This window comes from Henckelia pumila, unplaced genomic scaffold (genome assembly GCF_033568475.1).
Source record: "Henckelia pumila isolate YLH828 unplaced genomic scaffold, ASM3356847v2 CTG_298:::fragment_3, whole genome shotgun sequence".
In the NCBI taxonomy this organism is placed as follows: domain Eukaryota; kingdom Viridiplantae; phylum Streptophyta; class Magnoliopsida; order Lamiales; family Gesneriaceae; genus Henckelia; species Henckelia pumila.
Window position 1 is genome coordinate 447,518 of NW_027331797.1, and position 18,976 is coordinate 466,493.

At 36.1% G+C, this 18,976-nt stretch overlaps 3 protein-coding genes across 6 annotated transcripts; 2 read left to right on the top strand and 1 right to left on the bottom strand.

The window, feature by feature from the left end:
* LOC140870908 (calcineurin-binding protein 1-like) lies at nucleotides 1–9,413 on the bottom strand. 3 transcript variants are annotated; one of them, XM_073273312.1, is made up of 15 exons: nucleotides 9,278–9,413; nucleotides 9,090–9,164; nucleotides 8,395–8,514; nucleotides 8,224–8,264; nucleotides 7,561–7,772; nucleotides 5,601–7,432; nucleotides 4,265–4,387; nucleotides 3,447–4,151; nucleotides 3,032–3,267; nucleotides 2,722–2,932; nucleotides 2,464–2,619; nucleotides 2,095–2,252; nucleotides 1,823–2,015; nucleotides 1,148–1,527; nucleotides 1–793 (listed from the first exon to the last, which is right to left on the bottom strand). In XM_073273312.1, exons 1-15 carry the CDS (start codon nucleotides 9,278–9,280, stop codon nucleotides 706–708), a joined length of 4,533 nt encoding a protein of 1,510 aa, XP_073129413.1. In that variant the 5' UTR covers nucleotides 9,281–9,413; the 3' UTR covers nucleotides 1–705. The 3 variants fall into 3 exon arrangements, 2 of the variants coding, with proteins under 2 accessions (XP_073129413.1, XP_073129414.1); XM_073273313.1 differs by having other exon boundaries at nucleotides 1,139–1,527; XR_012147569.1 differs by lacking the exon at nucleotides 1–793 and having other exon boundaries at nucleotides 1,389–1,527; nucleotides 2,159–2,252.
* Nucleotides 9,414–10,549: 1,136 nt separating this feature from the next.
* Nucleotides 10,550–16,211, top strand: LOC140870950 (uncharacterized). Of its 2 annotated transcripts, XM_073273371.1 has the most exons (6): nucleotides 10,550–10,803; nucleotides 11,257–11,395; nucleotides 11,477–11,605; nucleotides 11,692–11,782; nucleotides 13,077–13,116; nucleotides 16,103–16,211. In XM_073273371.1, coding segments are annotated over exons 1-6 (528 nt in total). In that variant the 5' UTR covers nucleotides 10,550–10,675; the 3' UTR covers nucleotides 16,104–16,211. The 2 variants fall into 2 exon arrangements, with proteins under 2 accessions (XP_073129472.1, XP_073129471.1); XM_073273370.1 differs by lacking the exon at nucleotides 16,103–16,211 and having other exon boundaries at nucleotides 10,551–10,803; nucleotides 13,077–13,326.
* Nucleotides 15,231–18,287, top strand: LOC140870949 (serine/threonine-protein kinase Aurora-2). Its single transcript, XM_073273369.1, has 9 exons — nucleotides 15,231–15,352; nucleotides 16,103–16,219; nucleotides 16,575–16,721; nucleotides 16,797–16,892; nucleotides 17,097–17,192; nucleotides 17,280–17,376; nucleotides 17,586–17,703; nucleotides 17,828–17,900; nucleotides 17,992–18,287. The coding sequence occupies exons 1-9, from the start codon at nucleotides 15,320–15,322 to the stop codon at nucleotides 18,091–18,093; spliced, it is 879 nt and encodes a 292-aa protein (XP_073129470.1). The 5' UTR covers nucleotides 15,231–15,319; the 3' UTR covers nucleotides 18,094–18,287.
* Nucleotides 18,288–18,976: the final 689 nt, after the last annotated feature.

An 18,976-nucleotide genomic window follows, 5' to 3' on the forward strand; every position in this document is an offset into this window, starting at 1 on the left:
GAGGAAACAAAGTAAAATCATCACAAACATGTGGCACATTCACTGGAGGATAACCTAAAGAGGGGAGGCGATACAAAGAAAATGAATTTCGAAGTTTTATCTCATTTCCTTTCATCTAAAATTCACCTAAAAGCACGTTGTTCTGGCTCTATGAAAATATTCCACAATGGAACTCACTCTGCCACATTATTGTTCACAGCAACAATTGTAAAAACACATAGGTTACTTTTCCATGGCCACGCCAAGACATCACATGGCCACAGATGTTGTGCACTCGTGTATCCAAAACTGGGGAATGAGGTTGGAAAAAAGAAGGCTCCATACGATCGTTTGAAACAGATTTTTTCTTTTTTAACAAACATATCAAAAATTGTTTTGGCAATTATGCACATAAATTCTTCAAAAACAGTCACTAGTTACTCTGTCGCAGTATGGTGGACCACTTTGCTGAATCATTGCAGCCTCTTCTTCATAATACAGCCACTACAATACTGGTTGGGGGACGGTCACAATTTTAAAGAATTTCTAAACAATGTTCCTCTCTGCTAGCACCCATTACTCTGGTAAATGCAAGAATATTATTGTAATCCAGAGGCATCAAGATGCAATACCCTTTTATCAACCCGAAGAAAGATATAAGCTCGATCAAGGGTAGAGATATCTTCAGTCTCCTCCAGCAACTTCAAATAAAACAGTGTGTACTTCCTAATGCAAGTTATGACTTTTTCGAGAACTCTCTGCTAAGTGAACTTCAAGAACTCGCCTGTTCCCACAAGGACCTTGAGTCTTGCGCCTGTATTACAAAGAATAAAAATATAATACAAGTAAATGATATTAAAAGCATGATGGATGCCATGTTGTACAATTGGAGTGAGTTTGCAAAGATTGAAACTAATGAATTAACCACCACCTAATTGATGGAAAAATTATGATTAGGTTGAAAAAGATGGTGATATGCCAGCTAAATTTCAATTTTATCAGAGTGATGTCTCAACCCTTAACTTTCTAGCCCTTCTGTTAAACACTATAAGTTTTCTGATACTCCTTTGGGACCTTGGATGCTTAAGACCTATTCAGAGATGCAACATAATAAGCTTCAATATTGATATTATAGCTGGCATGCGCATGATTTCTGTACCTTCCTTACTTTACCATGCTGTCAATCTCCCACATGTTTATCGTAAATGAAGAGCGAGATGATGACTTGAAGCAGAAAGAAAGCTCCTCCTTTGCTTTCTCTAGATCCCCAGGTCCACCTCTCCGGTACAACCCTTGAGATAGCATATATCTGGCTTTATGGAAATGTTTGAGGTCTCCTTCCACGCAAGTTTCTAGGGCAGTAAGGCAGTCACTGTAAAGCAGATTCCATATCTTCTCAAATTGATGGAGTCCAACTAGCTCGGAATTGGTACAAGAACTTCCATCCTCAACATACATTGATGACTTGGAATTTTCACAACCAAGTCCACTGAAAATATTCATCACAGATTCCTTGGTTGACCGAACAAAGGAATGCGCCGCAACTACCTGGAACACAGGTTACGGATCAACACCACAATGTCTTAGGCTCTTAGAAGTAATCAAATAATCACAAATAGCTGTGGACACTGATCAATCAAAGATCACAAAAATTCAACTAAGAGCTCACAAGAAAAATCATTTCTATGGATTCTTTATGCGAATGTAACCTCACTTTCACCCTTACAAAAGGATGTGTACACAGATTTTCATAGCAATATAAAAAACCACAAATAAATAGGAGAAGTAAAGGCATACACAGTCCTCAGAAAAAAGAATCACATCAAGTGTAATAGATTAGAACCTTTAAGGCCTCTTCATCTTGCTTCCCACATTTGCAGAGCAACTTCAGCCGTGATGCGTGCATCCTGTAGAATGGATCTAGAGCTGATGGATTCAAGGCAATAGCCTTGGTGTAATACGAGAACACTATATCATGAGAGTACCCAAGTTTCTCACAGAGTTTCCCCACATAAAATGGATGAGACCAATCTTCCCTGCAAAACCAGAAAGAGCATGATCAGATTCTGGAAAGAAAACGTTTGAGATATGACGATTCAAGAGGATGAAAGATACTTGTGTTTCAAGGCTTTCTTGAATTGACTCAGAGCATTCTCGCAAAATATCTTCCATTCCGCACCTTTTAAGGGAATGATCGATCTTTGATCATAGAATGGTACAACGTTCTGAAGTCCATCATAGTATACTAATGCCAATAACTCGTGTATCTCTCCCTGATACCAATAAAACATAGCAAACAATGGAGAAGAGTCGTACAACATTGTTAGTACAGGCATCGGCTCAAAATCAACACAATCCATAGTCCAACAACACAACCTCAATGCAGAGAATATTCAACCGAACAAAATAGCCAGCCAGCATGAGGTGCATGGAGTTCTTATCATCACAATCTAAAAATAGCCAGAGCTAAAAAGGGAATGAAACCTGTTGACTTGATGTCTTAGCCAAAGCCAAAGTCATCAATAAACACCTTCTGCTCCTTCTTCGACTTGCCTCAACTCTCTGAGGTAGATTAGAATTTCTCCTCCAACCCAGAACATTTATTTGCTTACTGCCATCATTAAGCAGCAAGTCCACCTCCTGCATGATAAAGTACCATAAACTTAGGCATTATCAAGCTTGGATCACTTGACCTCCCTCCTTTTGCCTTTTATGAGGAAAGAAGAATGTCATGAACATTACCTCATCATATAAATTGGCAAGTTTTTGCCAACTTTCAAAACGCATAGGATTATACAGTAAATCATATTTGAATAGATTTGCATTCTGCTCTACGAATTCTTCTCCTTCATTAGTTAGAACAAAACCAGCCCATTTATCAGTCGCGCTCATTTCCTCGGACTGGGCGAGAAAATAATACAAGTTGCAATAAACTTCCAGGTAAGGGTCAAAACTGAAACCAAAACATTAATGATGTAGTGAACTTAGCTCCAAGTGATACTCATGTAATACAAAATTAAATGGAATCGGCAACCTCCTTATATAATAATACCTTTCTACTGATGACGTGCTATGTTGTTTACCAAATGAATTCTCTGAAAACATAATTTTCATAGCGGAATCCAGAAAGCCGTTTGATTCAGCCTCCTCCAAGAGCTTATCTTCACATAATTCAGGATCGTCTAAGAACTTATCAATTGCATTTGCAGCCAAAACATCATCGGGTGGTTGGGGAAAATGTTTGCGTATGGTTCTGAGAACCCTTCGAAGTTTAACCAGCCCAGTCCTCTGAAAGTCAAACACATCTTAGTACACCAAAGTAAATTCAGTGGTTCAGTTCTAGAAGCATTATACTGTATATTTTGATAATAGCACAACAAAAGGATACTAAGCCATATTGATGTGAAGATCTTGAAAGCAGGAAAACCAGAAAGGAAGAACAGACGAGTCAAGAAAATTCTACTCACAGATGAAGCTTTTGCATATGGAAGTATATATTGGAAAACATCAGCACATTGTTCCTTGGTCTGATAATCTCCCTGGCTTGTGTTTTTATGGGTTACCAAATCCTCTTCACAAGATGAATCTGATCTCAGATTCAAACCATACAAACAGTAAAAGCATTGATCCAAAGCATTATCAATGCCAAGCTCAAGTTCCTCTCTTTCATCCTCAGCTAATTCATCACCACACTCAATCATATTGTTGTTCTCTATTTCTTGCTTGCTGTGTGTGCCATCAGACCCATAACCAACACTAGTGTTGCTTTTCAGCCCTAGATTCTCTTTATCTAAAGAAGAGGGAGTGCTTTCTGAACTTAACCTCTCAACAGATACGTTTTCTGAAGTGGTAGCTGCATCCCTGTCCTTTTTGTCCAGTTCATTATCAAGAACATGGGATTGTTGAGATACATTTGGAGATCCTGGGATAGGGCTATCATGGGATAGCTTCTCTGACTCTGTAAACTGATCTTTGCTGGAAGTGCGTAGATCGAGCTTTGTTTCTTGCCCGTTATTAGGAGAGTGAAAATTAGATTTAAGTTTCATATCTAAGGTTAATAGATGCTTAATTGCAAGTTTCAAGAACGTTCCTTCTTCTGCTTCATCAGTCCCTCGAGAACAGCAGATACCGAACTCCGCGAGCATATCATGAATCGCCACGACCAACTCAGTCTGATCCCCAAAATGAAAGAACATTAGAATGTAAATTGGAGAGGGAAAAAAGAGGGGCAATGATGGACCAATTAAACAAAGCAATAAGAGGTAGAAGCTGGGCACATGCTCACCTGAGACTTGATTGGAGCGTTAAAGTTCAAGTGCTGAAGTTTACAAAAGGCAATAGCAGCATCCACAAAGTAGCATCTTTCAGTGTGCTCAATTGAATCTGGGACACCAATCCCAGAGGACTTCTTGGAGAAGTATAAATTAGCAATATTGCACATGAGAGTTAGCAATAAACACTGGATATCACCAATAATTTTCCATGTGAACTTTGTTCTGCAAGATATTGTCAAACAGGGTAAGGAAATATAGCATGTCAATCCAGTAAAATTTCTCTAAGTTCTGATATAAAAGGCAATTTCTGATGCCTCTTTGTATCCAGAACAATTTCAAGCATTTTCAAATTATTGCTCTAAACAAACAAGTTATGTAATATAAATACTTGTTGAAAATTCATGAACAAAGAAAGTGACGAAATTAGCTCATGGTGAACAGTATATGAATAAGAATTATCTGAGCTCAAACAAAAACTTCCAAAGTGATATAAATATATAACATGCAAATAAGGCAATAATATAGATCATAAATGTACAAAATAACAAGTTCTATAAGGGCAGAAATGATTTCCAGCTAAAACAAAATTATTCAGCCTTTTTACCAACACAGATACAGTCAGGATGATAGCATGTTTCACATAGTTGATCAACACTGGAATTTTTCATCAATGTCCATATTTCAGAAAGTCCATTTTGAAAGATAAACATATTTTGGTCTTAGCTTCTGGTACTTTATATCAGTGAATGAATTAATACTTGCATACATATCCTGCAAATGGTTGCACAAACCAGTTGGGTATGAATATAATACTTAAGTTTCCTTTGTAAGAAAATTTATAATCCTGGTTAACTTGCTACTGTCACAGATGCATATAAAACCTATAAATCTCCAAACAAATTACTCTAAAAAGTGGGGCTGAGTAAAAAAACAGATCTACTATTGATAAGCATGTAATTCCCCCATATCTGTAAACAACCGACCAGTAAACCGGAAGAATCCAAGGGATAACAAAATGATAAAGGATGCCTAATTTCTTAGAACAAAATAACTGAAGCACCCTGAAGGAGTACAAGGAACCTCTGAAGTTCAAATATAGACAAGATAACCAAAAACCAGATATACAAACAAGATTGGCCCAAAAAGGAAGATCAAACAATTTATTGTCATATAGCTAAAATCAATAATTTCGTGCTTTCAGATAGAAAAGTGTCATCCAAACTCAATGGATCATGCGTATCTAGTCGCTGTTTGTTGTTAAATCCGTTGCCGAACCCTATTCAAGGCTTTCCGTAATACTCTACAAAAACCTAAAAATAGTAACAAATTTGAAAAACAATGACTCACAATAAAGTCAATGGGATTGATGGTGTTCTTGATTTTTGATGCAGATTGAGATATAGCCTTCACCTCTTCAGCAACTGAATGGTTCCACTGCTGCCATAAGCTTTCATTTGATGGACTTTCAGAAAAAGAATATGCATGGTTACCAGTAGAATTGCCTTCCAGACCAGCTCTACCTAAAAGTAATTGGAGTTTCCTTCTATGACAACCCAAATAAACATCAACGTACATCTGTTCTGCCAGTTCACACGATTCGATTAAAACATCTAGTGCAGATATCTCGATTGGAATAAACCCTCTACCTTCATGACCTGAGGCGCATAACACATCAAAATGAACGTCATTTACTGATAATAAAAGAGGGGCAAGGAGATCAACACATTCTGCATGCATATTTTTCTCAAGCATATCATTTACAGACTTCTTTAGCAAGTAATCAACCTCAATCAAATTGACTTCGTGAAGAACCCTATCGATAGAAAGCTTTTTATTGGCTTTGCAGTGCGGCAAGCAAATAGGAACAGAAGGGCAGTTCATTTTATCCTTGTCCATGAAAAGGGACAATACAACAGACAATTCCTTTTGAGCTTTTAGCTCGTCACCTTCCAACTGAGACAAGTGTGCACTTAACCAGAAAAAACGTATCCAGAAGCAATGGTTATAATTTGATAAAGAATTGTTGTCCATCACGGTATTAAGGTTTTTTTCAGAAACATCTGTCAAGTTGCAATTTCCTTTCTCATCCCTTCCAGTAATATGGAAAGGAAATTCCATGGCTACAGATTCTATAATTTTGCAAAGATGGTAGGATGCCTCTGACATGAAACTGCACTTTTTTGATGTTTCAGAAGACCGTAGACCAATGTCATAATAAAGCTCAGAAAGAAAAAGACTGCACTCAGGAGTTCTTTCCTGTCCCCAGAGTCTTGTCAACTTCTCCAAGTCCAATATTTTCACAATACTATCCTGATATAAAATGCCTCTATTTGCAATTTTCTCTAAAAGCAAGTGACTCACGTGGTAAGCACCACAGTTATTGTATGTACTCTGAACAAATGCAATGACATCAGTAGATTCCGAATCTAACAAATTGGAAGCTTCTTGAGAACAATCCAAAGAAACCTTAGAATTGTGCTCGCAGTTTATAGTACTAGCTCTGCTGACCAAATAAGGTACTAGATATTGCTTCACAACTTTAGAAAGATCCTTATTCGTGGAAAGTTCTGATTCTTCTTTCCCTGGTTTACGAGTTCTAAGTCTCTCAAGGCGACTGCTTCTTCTCTCTTGAGGTTGTTCTTCGAGTACAGTTCCTTCCTTATCATTGGTAGAGTTATGATCAACAACAGGCATGCCTGTACCACCTGGCTTGCACGTGAACCCTTTTATCTCAATAAAACTTGCCACTTTTGTCGATGAAGGCAACTGTATGCTTACTCTAACGTCCCCAGATTTCTGCCTCTCAATTGTTGGTTCAGAGCTGGGTATTGATAATGGGAGTAGGATCTCCAGTAGCTCATAAGCAAGTGCTATCCAGGAGGCTTCTGAGAGTTGAACTTCAATTTTTCGCTTCAGCTTTTTACATGCCGTGGCATTGTCCAATTCCCCATCTGATGCTTTTCTCTTATCTGGAAATTTCAGTCGTGCATGTTTCGGTTGTAATTTATCTATACCTCTCGGGGTAAATGGTATTGGTTCAGACTCCTCGATGGTACTTTTAACATGCAATGCGCGAGAATGAGATGGCCAATGTCTTAGTATCAGTTTTGAAACAGAAAGACAAGCCACTTCATCACCAATAGAAATCAGAACTTCCAAGAGTTTCTCCATGCAATTCCCTGCAGTTTGTCAATAAACCATAATTAACTTGTGGAGATATGGCTTATGGCTCAATAGAGGTGGCATTAGTAGCGTTTAAATGAAAATGTGAAAAGTGAAAGGTGGGGAAAGACAAAAATAAGCTTACAGTTATTAGGGCTGCGAACAAGTCCTTGCTCGAAAGCCCAACGAGAGATGCTTAAAGACCCCATCGAGCATGACAGAGTACCTAACTGGTTCCAGAGGACAGAATCTTTGCCATCAATATCAACAGCTTGCAGATAGCACCGCAAAGCACTCTCATAACAGGTAGGGCCCTGTTGAAGAAAGACCATGCCAAGGTTTTTAAGTGCCAAGAATCTGCAGGCAACCAAAAAGTTGAGTCATAAAAAATGTTTAACAAAAAGCTTCGAATGGATCATAACAATTCCTATTGTGAATTGACAGAAGCAGAGTTCTGGTAACTTGCTTCAAACAAACTCAATTGATACCAAATTGCGATATGCTCAATTCTGCCATGACTGCATAAAACCAAGGTAGCCAAAGGGATAGTCGTCGCCATTTCAACTATGGACAAACTTGGTATTAGAAAAATGATAGCTGGATCAAACAACTTGTCTGGTTATTAAAACAAAGACACATAGGCATCCCTGCCCAGCAAACAAACGATGAAATGAACACACCCCCGTATAGATGCGGAGTGACCATTGAAAGAAATATCTCCAATGGATGACCTCACAGAAGCATATATATACATATGTATATATATTAAAACCGTTCGAAAGGAAATTTATTTGTCAATGTTTATTACCTGAGCTGTGACAGATGACCACCACTAGCACTATTTTCCACCTGAAATAAACAAAAAACATACATACAAAAGAACGTAAAGCGAAAAAAATCAAAAGAAGAAATAGGGATGAAATAAGAAAAGGTATCAAAAGAAAAAAATTTGTTGGAAGATTCTTAAAGCTCGCACAACCTGATCATTTGATAACAATGGATCTTGTAGCACCGACTCCAAAAGTTCCCGGGCCTTTTCATAGTCTTTAGCTTGCAATCTCAACAGTCCATCATGATATAACTGTGACAAACGAAACTCCTGGAAACAGAGTTCAATTACAAACGAGATGGAAGTTTACAACCAATACCTAGTGGATAAGACAAAATAGCTATAATACAACGGAGCAGATACTGCAGAAAAATGATCCCCGTCACAACCACTTGATGGATTGCAAAAATCCTTGTAGCTCAGGTATCTCATTTTGAAAAATTGAAAACCATTTGTTCTAGGTTGATTGAGCTGGATAAGCTAGCAATATAAAAATAGTGTATAAAATACTATCAAGCTGCTTGAGATTGACTCTGGTTGGCACACGGAAGCTCTGTTAAGATAAATTCCTTGAATGAACAAACCAAGCTTCGTGATCGCTTTATGCTACAATGAAATTAAAGCCAAGGGCACTTCTCAAACTGTAAAGTTAACCCAAAAACATCGACATCACAAAATTATTGGCCCAGCACGTTCAAAATTTGCAACACAATAACTGCAACGATTAAGTACCGGATCATGAAATCCCATCACGTTCTCAAACACGAAAACACTAAAATGAGTTACACAAAACCAGATAATGCAAACATGAACGTTAATTGGGATCAATAGCACAAAATTCTTGCCTGCGCTTCTTTTGTCGGAGCTAATGGTTGCCACTCGTTTCTCGAGTCTGTATCATTGATAGCTGCGAATGAAAACTGTAACCCACACATTTAGGAACGACAAATTATACTCAATAAATCGGCTGAAAATTAAGGCTTCGCCAACAATAAAGTCGAGATTCTGCAGAATGCACACGCCATACGCTTACCATGATTTGGGGTCTTGCGAATCGCTGAGATTCTAGGCGGGGATTTGAGAAGTGTTGCGCCAAATTTCTAGTATTCTCAATTCAGCAAGCAAAGCAACACTGCGTTTCCCTATCCCTCTCGGTGGACACATGCTCTCGCAAAGAACTTGCTCTATATTTTAAAATAATTATAATTTAATAATCAACCGAATAAATATTAAACAAGAAACTTAAATATAATTAATATCACTTTTAATTTAATTTTGTTAGAGTAAAAAAAAAATATCAGTATAATGATAATAAATGATTTTACCCGGCAATAATTATAAAAAAAAATATTTTAGTAATTATAATGAATAATTAATAAAATAATTCTTTCAAAAAAAATAATTAATAAAATAATTGTGTTGAGTAATTAATAAAAATAGTTATATCGAATGGCAAACACTTGTATGCAACCGTTGCACGGGTCATATTCGTGTGACGGGTCTCTTATATGGGTTATCCATTAAAAAGTATTACATTTTATGTCAAAAGTATTACTTATTATTATAAATATGGATAGGGTTGACCCGTCTCACGAATGAGACCGTTGCACAGGAGTGTTACTCATATCGAATATGTTTAAATTTGAACACGTTAAGACATAAATAAAATATTTTTACAATTAGAAAGTAAATACGATACCAAAATACAACGATTTAATAATGCATCAATTGTAAACTCACGTGCACGACTTCAAACTGCACTCTCTAAAATTTGAAAATAATTATCCCGTGAATTTTGTTTTAAAAATTAAAAGTAAAATTTTGAAAAAATATATAAATTATATTCGTTATAATAATAAAATATAAAATACATGAAACCATTAATTATTACAAAACATCAATTTATAACTGTCTTACAGAATGCATAATATATATTATTATGTCATGTACCATCTCAAATATTAAAACTATAAATTTAAATTTTAAGAATGCTTCTCTAAAATGGTAATTTAATATTAATTATAAATAAATCTATAAATACAAATAAATCTATTTTTTTTAAAAAAAAAAAACTTAGTTAAAGCTTGGATAGTACGAATTAAGAAAAATCAAAATAAAATATAATGATTTTAACTATTTACTAAAGATAAAAATTGAGCACCAATGATTTTCAAAAGAAATACCCATACAACAACAACAACAACAACAACAATAATAATAATAATAATAATAATAAACGAAATAAAAAACAGAGAAAAGAAAATTGCTCCGATTTATTGGGAGAAAAAAAAAACTTGTTATCAGAACGTAAATAATAAATCAAATCAACGAGCTAATCGAATCGGAATCTGATAATATGTCATTAGAACTCGTTTTATGAGATTCATTCAATAAGATAGTCGAATCTCAGTAAGCTAGTGAATCATTTTTTATGTTATGCTGGATTCTGGTTCTTCAAAAGTTTTTCATGTTTCAAATTGGGCGGAAGCTAGCCACCTTTGACGGGTTGATCTTTCTGTATTTTATACTCAGCTGCACGACATCCATCCATGGAAGCGGGTAAGTGGTCGATGACTTGGAGCTTTTTATTAGTTCGAGCTCTGTGGGAGATTTTATTTCTCGTGGTGATTGGACAATATTTTGTTTTATAAAAGATTTGTAATTTATGACGTTTTTCATTATCTTCAAGTTTTGATTTTCCTTGTGTTAATATCATCAAAGCTTTTATAGAGAATTATCTTCAATGAAACCGGACCATTTCTGTTATCTGAACAATTGAAAATCAAAGTATTAATGAAACATTTTCTATTACCAGGACATTTTCAAGCTATCTAGGTAACTTATTAATTAGGGTCTATTTTGGATTGTTTATTGATTGATTGCTTCTATGTTTTATCTGTGAAATTCACCTTCTTTCGTGAGCATTATTTCGAAAGGATGAGGTTGATTCTTAATTGAAAATACTGAGTTTAGCTTTGTTTTTATATCATTTATCTCACTAAAAATTTACAGGGTTAGCCAAAACGTTCTGCGTGTTGGTGAGGAGCTTTTTAGGGAGATGATGCCATTACAAAATGGTGCACGCCTCTATCAGTTGCAAGGCTTGAAACCATACACGTGGTATGAAATGAAGATATCATATCCAGCTTCTGTATGCATCTTGTTTATCTCTTTCTATTTGTCATCATAACTTTGTTGATAACGTATTATAACAAGATGAAACAAATACCAGATACCTTCTGCTTTCACTTTGCAACTGAACAGAGGTATTCCAAATTTGTCCTCAAAAAGAGGAAGAAAATTGCTCAATACGGACAAGCTAATTTTCAAGACGAGTGGAGTGACTTCATTTAGTGACCAGGTTTTTTCAAGTTTTTTAACATTGATAAATGCTTCTTCTCGTTTTCTTGCTGCGTGAGAATTTATTCAGCTCAAATTTTTGCACAGGGTGAAATGTCCGTTCTGGTGAACGTTGAGCCTGAGGGGTTTCTTGCAATACCAGGGAAACTGGAACAGGAATATGTCATCTTCAATATAGGTACTACAATATTTTGTTTCTACTTTGTAACATGGTTATTGGGCGCAAGGCGCACTAAAGTCTGGGTGCCCTAGAGCCTGGGGCGCACTCTTTATCTAAGTAAAACGTGTTTGGCATAAATTTTAAAAATCCACATGTATAAAGTGAATTATACTACAATATCACATAAACCAAATATATTTCACAAAAATATCAAACAATGTATGAATAAAAAATGCATAAATAAATATTGTTGTGTAAAATCATAACTAAAAGAAAAATTCAAACGTCTAAAATTCTCATTTCAGTAAATGTAACTTGTGGAGTTTCATGTAAATGGGGACTTGATTCTCTAAATAAACTATAGGCAAATTTTATTTGTTGCTCGACCAGTTTGGTCTTGATGATTATCGTTGCCTTTTTAATGGCGAAATTTTATCCTTCTACAACTTCTGTGTTGCTACATTGATTAATATGGCAACTAGCTTTTGCTTTGTTTTGTTTGAGTTAATTTCATCGTTCTGTTACTTCTTTAAGTTGAGAGACCGGTATTTATGAAGAAACTTATATAACTTCTGGCGGACGAGTTTTTTTTTTTAGCCTGATTTTTAGCCTGAGACAGTGAGAATATTATGTTCTGAAGTGGGAATGAAAAATGTTCAAAACATGACATCAAGCAGGGAATGTGGAGCGAATCCTTAAAAATCTCAAAGCACCCGCCTTTCCACCTTTAACGAAGCGTATTTCATTCATCAGTTGGTTTAGACATGCTTCCATGACTGGGCTTTGCATTTGGTTTTCTCAAATTTACATCAAATATATTAAGTAATTTTCATTATTCAGTGTCAGCTAGCAACGTTTTTAGATACAGAGGGGGTTTTTTAGCTGATCTCAGTTTTAGAGGATGTGGGATTTAATGCATGAACTGTTTGGCATGGGATGGATATGCATTTCATCACTTCCCGTAACTCGTATACTACTCCTTGTGCATTTCAGGGGGGGGGGGGGGGCTGGTTTTTTAGCACACGATGAACTGTCGTGCAGGGCAGCCAAGTGCAATTTTTTTTTCCTTCCTTCTCTTTGTTCGTAACTCCTTATGTGCTTCATCGATGTCTTTGAAGTTCGACATAGGCTTTTGAACTGTTGCTCGACTGTGTATGTGGTTTTTATGACAAGTCTTCATCTCCGGCTTTTGTAATAGCTTCTCTTGATGCAATAGATGTTTCATGCATGCATTTTTTGGAATGTGTATTCACGAATTCGTTTATTTTTGAATTCTATAGAATTTCTCACCTTTTCTCGATCTTTTTGGCAGTTTGTGATGAACTTTTGCTGGGCATTCCCCATCAGGCTTGGTATGTTGTAGTTCTGGTATTGTTTTGCCTCGTGTTTGCATTTGCTGTTCCATCGTTTCTTCCCCCGTTTTTTATGCCAAAAAATGGAACACCGGCAACTATTACCAAACTGTCATAGTTATATGTTGGCACATTTATCTTCTCAAATTTTTGCAAGGATTGCGTTTGGCACCGGAAGTTTTAGCTTTGTAAATTTATGTGCGAATTATATTTCTTGCCGATATTTGAATTTATTTTTTGCACAATAATTTTCGTTTAACAAAACTACTGGTTAATTGGAACAACCTTTTTTATGAACTAGAAATATTCATAATCAAAACATATATATACAAATATATATATGCTTTTTTTTTTTTTGAAGAGAAACTAGAATATTATTAAACCACATCAGAAGCTAATACAGAAGTCAGAAGATAAAAGAGAAGGCGAGGGTATAACCCTGCCATCACGACCAGTCATAGAACTAGCGGCCCTAGCTAAAGTATGAGCTGCTTGATTCGCTGATCGGCTAACAAAAACACAGGAACAAGAGTGTAGTTCCCAGATTAGGAATCTACGGTCTTCGACGACGAAACCCAAACATGAATCATCTTCAGTCTCGTTCATGAGTGCATTCACGATAATTAAAGCATCAGATTCAATAATGGTGTTGGATAAATTGAGGTCTTTGATCCAACTTAGCGCCTCACGAATGCACACTGCTTCTGCCAAAGTCGAATGGAAAGTGCCAAGAAAAGCACCATGAATGGCATTGAGTAAAGCACCCGAATCGTTTCTATTTAAGCATCCAAACCCCATGCGTGGAGGATCATTGAAGATCGCTACATCCGCGTTGTATTTGAGGAAATTAGTAGGTGGTTTCTGCCAAAGAGTAGTATGAGATTGTCCGGATGAGGAGGTAACTGGAATTCCTTCATGAGCCGTAATCCATTGGGACCGAGAGCTGTTTGAATAATTTGAGTTGCTGTTTTATGCCTCGAATTCCAAACTACTTCATTCCTGTTTTGCCATATACCCAATAAAACCATAGCTGTTGTTTCCACATCAGAGTGTACAGCTGAATCGACCAGAAAGTTCCACCATTCTTCAAAGGAGTTAGCTGATCCAAGGTTGCTGCCAATAGAGGTCATGCTCCATACAATTCGAGCTGCTGGGCAAGAAAACAATCGAAGTTCATTTGCTTGTTTGGCATGGAAAAAGATTTGTCCTTTAAAAATATAAAAAAATAAATTAGAATAACTTATGACTTTTTAGAAATTCAGTCAATCAAATCAGTTAGAATAGCTTTAGATAAAATATTGATTGTCAATTTGTCATGGTATATAAATTTGGTTATTAAACTTTTTGGAGGTCTTTAAAAATTTAATTTATTATTTAAATAAACTTATTTTTTTTTAAAATTTCACCATAACTAATTTTAATATAAAGACATATCTTAAATATTTTACTTTGTTATGGTCATAATTTTAATGAAATAAAATAAAATGAAATGATGGGATTGATATCATAATAAAATCAAATAACACAAAGTTCAAAATTATGGATTTCGGATTTTCAAATCAGAGTAAAATTTAATTTTATGTAGAAATAAAATCATCTGCTCTATTTTATGTTATATAATATAATACATAACAAATATATGTGGTAAATTATATAAAGATTTACTTCCAAGATGCATTGGGTGATTTTTAACTTGATTTCCAAAAATCGAATAAAAATAGTATATAGCATGTTCTGTGGATCAGAAACCATTTCAAAACCGTGGTTTTAATTTTTCAAAAGAAATATTAAAGCTTATGTATATATAATTGAGATATAAATATAAAGGAAAGAAAAGAAAAAAAAATTAAAAAAATTTTAGGGTAGAAAAATATTTAATTTGTGTAACGAATGTCGCATAATCAATAACATGTTCGTTGAACTACGGACAAAATTGTAATGGCGTAAGCAAGCAAGTACCGCTCCTCCCTTGAAATTATGCTGGAAAAATTTTGAAAAGCAAAACCATCCACGTGGGCAATATGACCGTTGCATAAATTATAAAAATAAAAATAATAATAATAATTAATAATAAATATACAAATACCTTCTTTCGATCCCTTGAATTTCAAATCAAAATCAGCACTGCACCGTTCGCCTTCCCCGAATTCTCTCCAGCTTTCTCTCTCACATTCTGAGCGTGTGAGTGCGTGTGGTTTCGGAAATGGCGATCGCCGATTCTCAGCAAGAATACAAGGTACTAAAGCCAATGTCGTTTGTTTTCAGAATTTGCTCGGAGATCTCATGCCTTGTTTTTTTCCTTCTCTTCAAATTTTGTTTATGGACAATGCCGAGGATTTTGCGATTTCTTGTGTCTTTTCTCTGATAAAGTTGGAATTCTTTCTACCTTTTGCTCTTTTCTGTTTGAAAAAAATTTGGCTAGGGTTTTTAGGACGTGTCCGTTTTTTTCGTTGACATTTTTGTGACGTTCTTGGAATGCAAGGATTAATTTGACACCAAGGAATAGAGGATGATGATTGGCCGTTTTTAGATGTTTTTGAGCTCTTCATTCTGGCCTCGGTTTATCTTTTTTTGTTTAATGCAAGAGAAACAAAGAAATTAAGATTATGAGTTCGCAATTCCATGATGCCGCCTGATTTTTGTTAGAAAAGGTGATTTGGCTGGGATCTGGCATGTAGATTTATTATGATGTATTCCGTACCATTTGTGAAAACTGCTTGTCTATGCTGGGCTGATTTAAGTGAAATAAATCAGAGGGAATCGCATTGCGTTTGAGGGATAGAGCATAAATTTAACTAAGAAATTCACTGTTGTAAGTTCGAATTCCATATTTAACTTTTGTTTGCCGTGAAGTGCAATTGTGGTGATTAATTCCTTTCATATCAGTTTTTATGTACTTGAACTAGAGTCTCTAGTGGCATTTCCTATATCTGTGTACTATTGGTAGAAATGCTTGAATATATGATTATTCTCCTTTTTGCTGTAGACTTCATCAGAGAGCACAACAGCAGAGGAAAAAAGGTGGACTATCAATGATTTCGACATAGGAAAGCCTCTTGGTAGAGGAAAGTTTGGGCACGTATATCTTGCTAGGGAAAAGAGGGTGAGTCTACTCAATTCGGGCAGCTTCTCTTTCATTGAACACTGATAAATGACTTCCATTTATCTCGACCATTTAATGTTAAAAATGCCACCTTTTCTTCATTCGAGTGGAACTAGATGTTGAACATGTCGCGCATTAACATTTGATTTGTTGACCAAGCAACACTTTTAGGTCGGGGATTCTAATAGTAACTTTTCACTACCGAAGCTAATCATGAGCTTTTTAAAAATAAAATCGAAATGTACTTCATTTTTACAGGAATGGTATTTGTCTAGAAAAAAAATTGGGAATGTTGGTGAATAATGTTGGAATATTTATTGTACAAATTAACTAACCCCTTTCCTCTTGAAAGCAGAGCAATCACATAGTTGCACTGAAGGTGCTATTTAAGAGCCAGCTGAAACAGTCTCAGGTCGAGCATCAGCTTCGTCGTGAAGTCGAAATACAGAGCCATCTTCGACATCCAAACATATTAAGACTCTATGGTTACTTTTATGACCAGGCATGGAAGCTTTTCTTTATTTCGTACATTAAATAAAATCTGTTCAAAACTTTGACGGTCATCAATTACCCACAGAAACGAGTTTATTTGATTTTGGAATATGCTGCCAAGGGAGAACTCTACAAAGAGCTGCAGAAGTGCAAATATTTTAGTGAAAGACGCGCTGCTACGGTGAGTCCCCTCTATCAGTTCTCCAGTTTTTTCTACTTCTCTTCCACACCATATACCTTAGTTGAGCGGTAGTTTCCTCAGAAAATGTTTAGTTAATGCTTGGAAGATCTGATTTCTTTTGCTGTCAGTTTCGTTAGTGCACATTCTAGCTATTATCTGACGAGATGTGATGGTTTTCATATGTTTATTGGACGCATTGAACAGTATGTTGCTTCATTAGCTCGTGCTCTAATATACTGTCATGGAAAACATGTGATTCATCGAGACATTAAACCTGAGAATCTTTTGGTTGGAGCACAGGTAATTTTTGGTTTTTGTTTGTTTTCTTCTCTAATTTTTCTCGAAGTGCTGCTGTCTTTTCTCACTCTCTTTGGTGTTCTCCGTCAGGGTGAGCTCAAAATTGCAGACTTTGGTTGGTCCGTGCACACATTCAATCGCAGGCGGACTATGTGTGGAACTCTGGATTATCTTCCACCCGAGATGGGTATATGCTTTTCCTAACAGGAATGTGTTATCAGTGCATGATTGAGGATTAGTGGGAAAACTATGTTGCGCATTTCGGCATTTTAGTTATTAAAGTTGATGGACAAACCCCATGTTAGTTATTAAAGTTGATGGACAAACCCCGTTTTTAAGTGAACGTGTTAAAAAATGCAGTATGATGTTAATCTTTTACATCATTTTTTTCTACAGTGGAGACTGTGGAGCATGATGCAAGTGTGGACATTTGGAGTCTTGGTGTCCTTTGCTACGAATTTTTGTATGGGATGCCCCCTTTCGAAGAGAAAAAACATTCAGATACCTATAAAAGGTAAATGATTTCAGAATTCACATTGCTGAAAAGTACATTATAGGTTGTTTCTGATATAAGATTTAAATGATGTGTGCAATTTGTCCTTTACTTAGTGTTACGTTTTGGCTATGTTAATGTACAGGATTATCCAGGTGGAATTTAAATTCCCCCCAAAGCCTATTGTCTCATCACTTGCCAAAGATCTCATAAGCCAGGTACCTTAGATTACTCATACCCTGTCTCATACTCTATTTAAAATTTGGATCTTTGCCTAAGTTCATAGTTGTTTGATTGTGTTCGCAACAGATGCTCGTCAAGGATTCTTCACAGCGTCTGCCTCTGCACAAGCTACTTGAGCATCCATGGATTGTGCAAAATGCAGATCCATCAGGTGTCTACAGAGGTTGAACCAACTCTTCGCTTCTGCTGTTTTCTTGCAATCAACCGAAGTTTACGTCCCCAAAAACCTGACATTGATGTGTTACTATCTTTGTAAAAGTAATCTGTAATTCCCGTGCATCCTTTAATTGATTGAACTGATGATTAAATTGTTCTGTGTGGTGTTAACAGTTGATTAAATTGTGAGCAATAATTTGGTTTGCTCTCTGTCACTAAAAATTCAATTGCTCATTTGCTCCAACAAAACACAAGCTCGGAAACAATTGACAGAAATATGATATATAAAATAACTTGTCAATTAAGCTAAAAAATTGTTAGGGGCCTGGAGGACCAACCCAAGCCCAATATCAAGTTTGTTTATACTAGAAGGCATAAAAAGCCCATTTAGTTAACACGTGTTTAGGGGGAAATATAAAAGTCAGCATGAGGATGGCATTGAGTTAGTTATGAAATATTTTGATATGTACTAGCTTGGCTAGGGGGTTACAGATTCCAAATCTGGGAGATCTTTGTTCTTCAGAATCATTATATTTTAATACAATTACTTCCATTATTGTTCCATCTCTTCTTTGTTATTGCTATTGTTGGTAATCAGTGAACCAGCCTAACAATTGGCCCGACCTGCCCTGGAAGAGATGGCTCTCACTCGTTCTGAAGCTAAGATGGAAGCTCTGGAGAAATCGATGATCAAGATGCAGAAGAATATTGGTTCACTTACCAAGGCAGTAGCCATGATCGCGGAAGCACAAGCGAAAATGGCCGACTCTCATGCCCGTTTGGAGCAGTGGGTATTGGGAAAGACTACAGAGGATCGCGACCTCTCCCTCATCCATGAGAAACAACGAAAACGGGGGGAAAACGATGGAGGGGTGCACGAAGAGGAAGGTGGTGG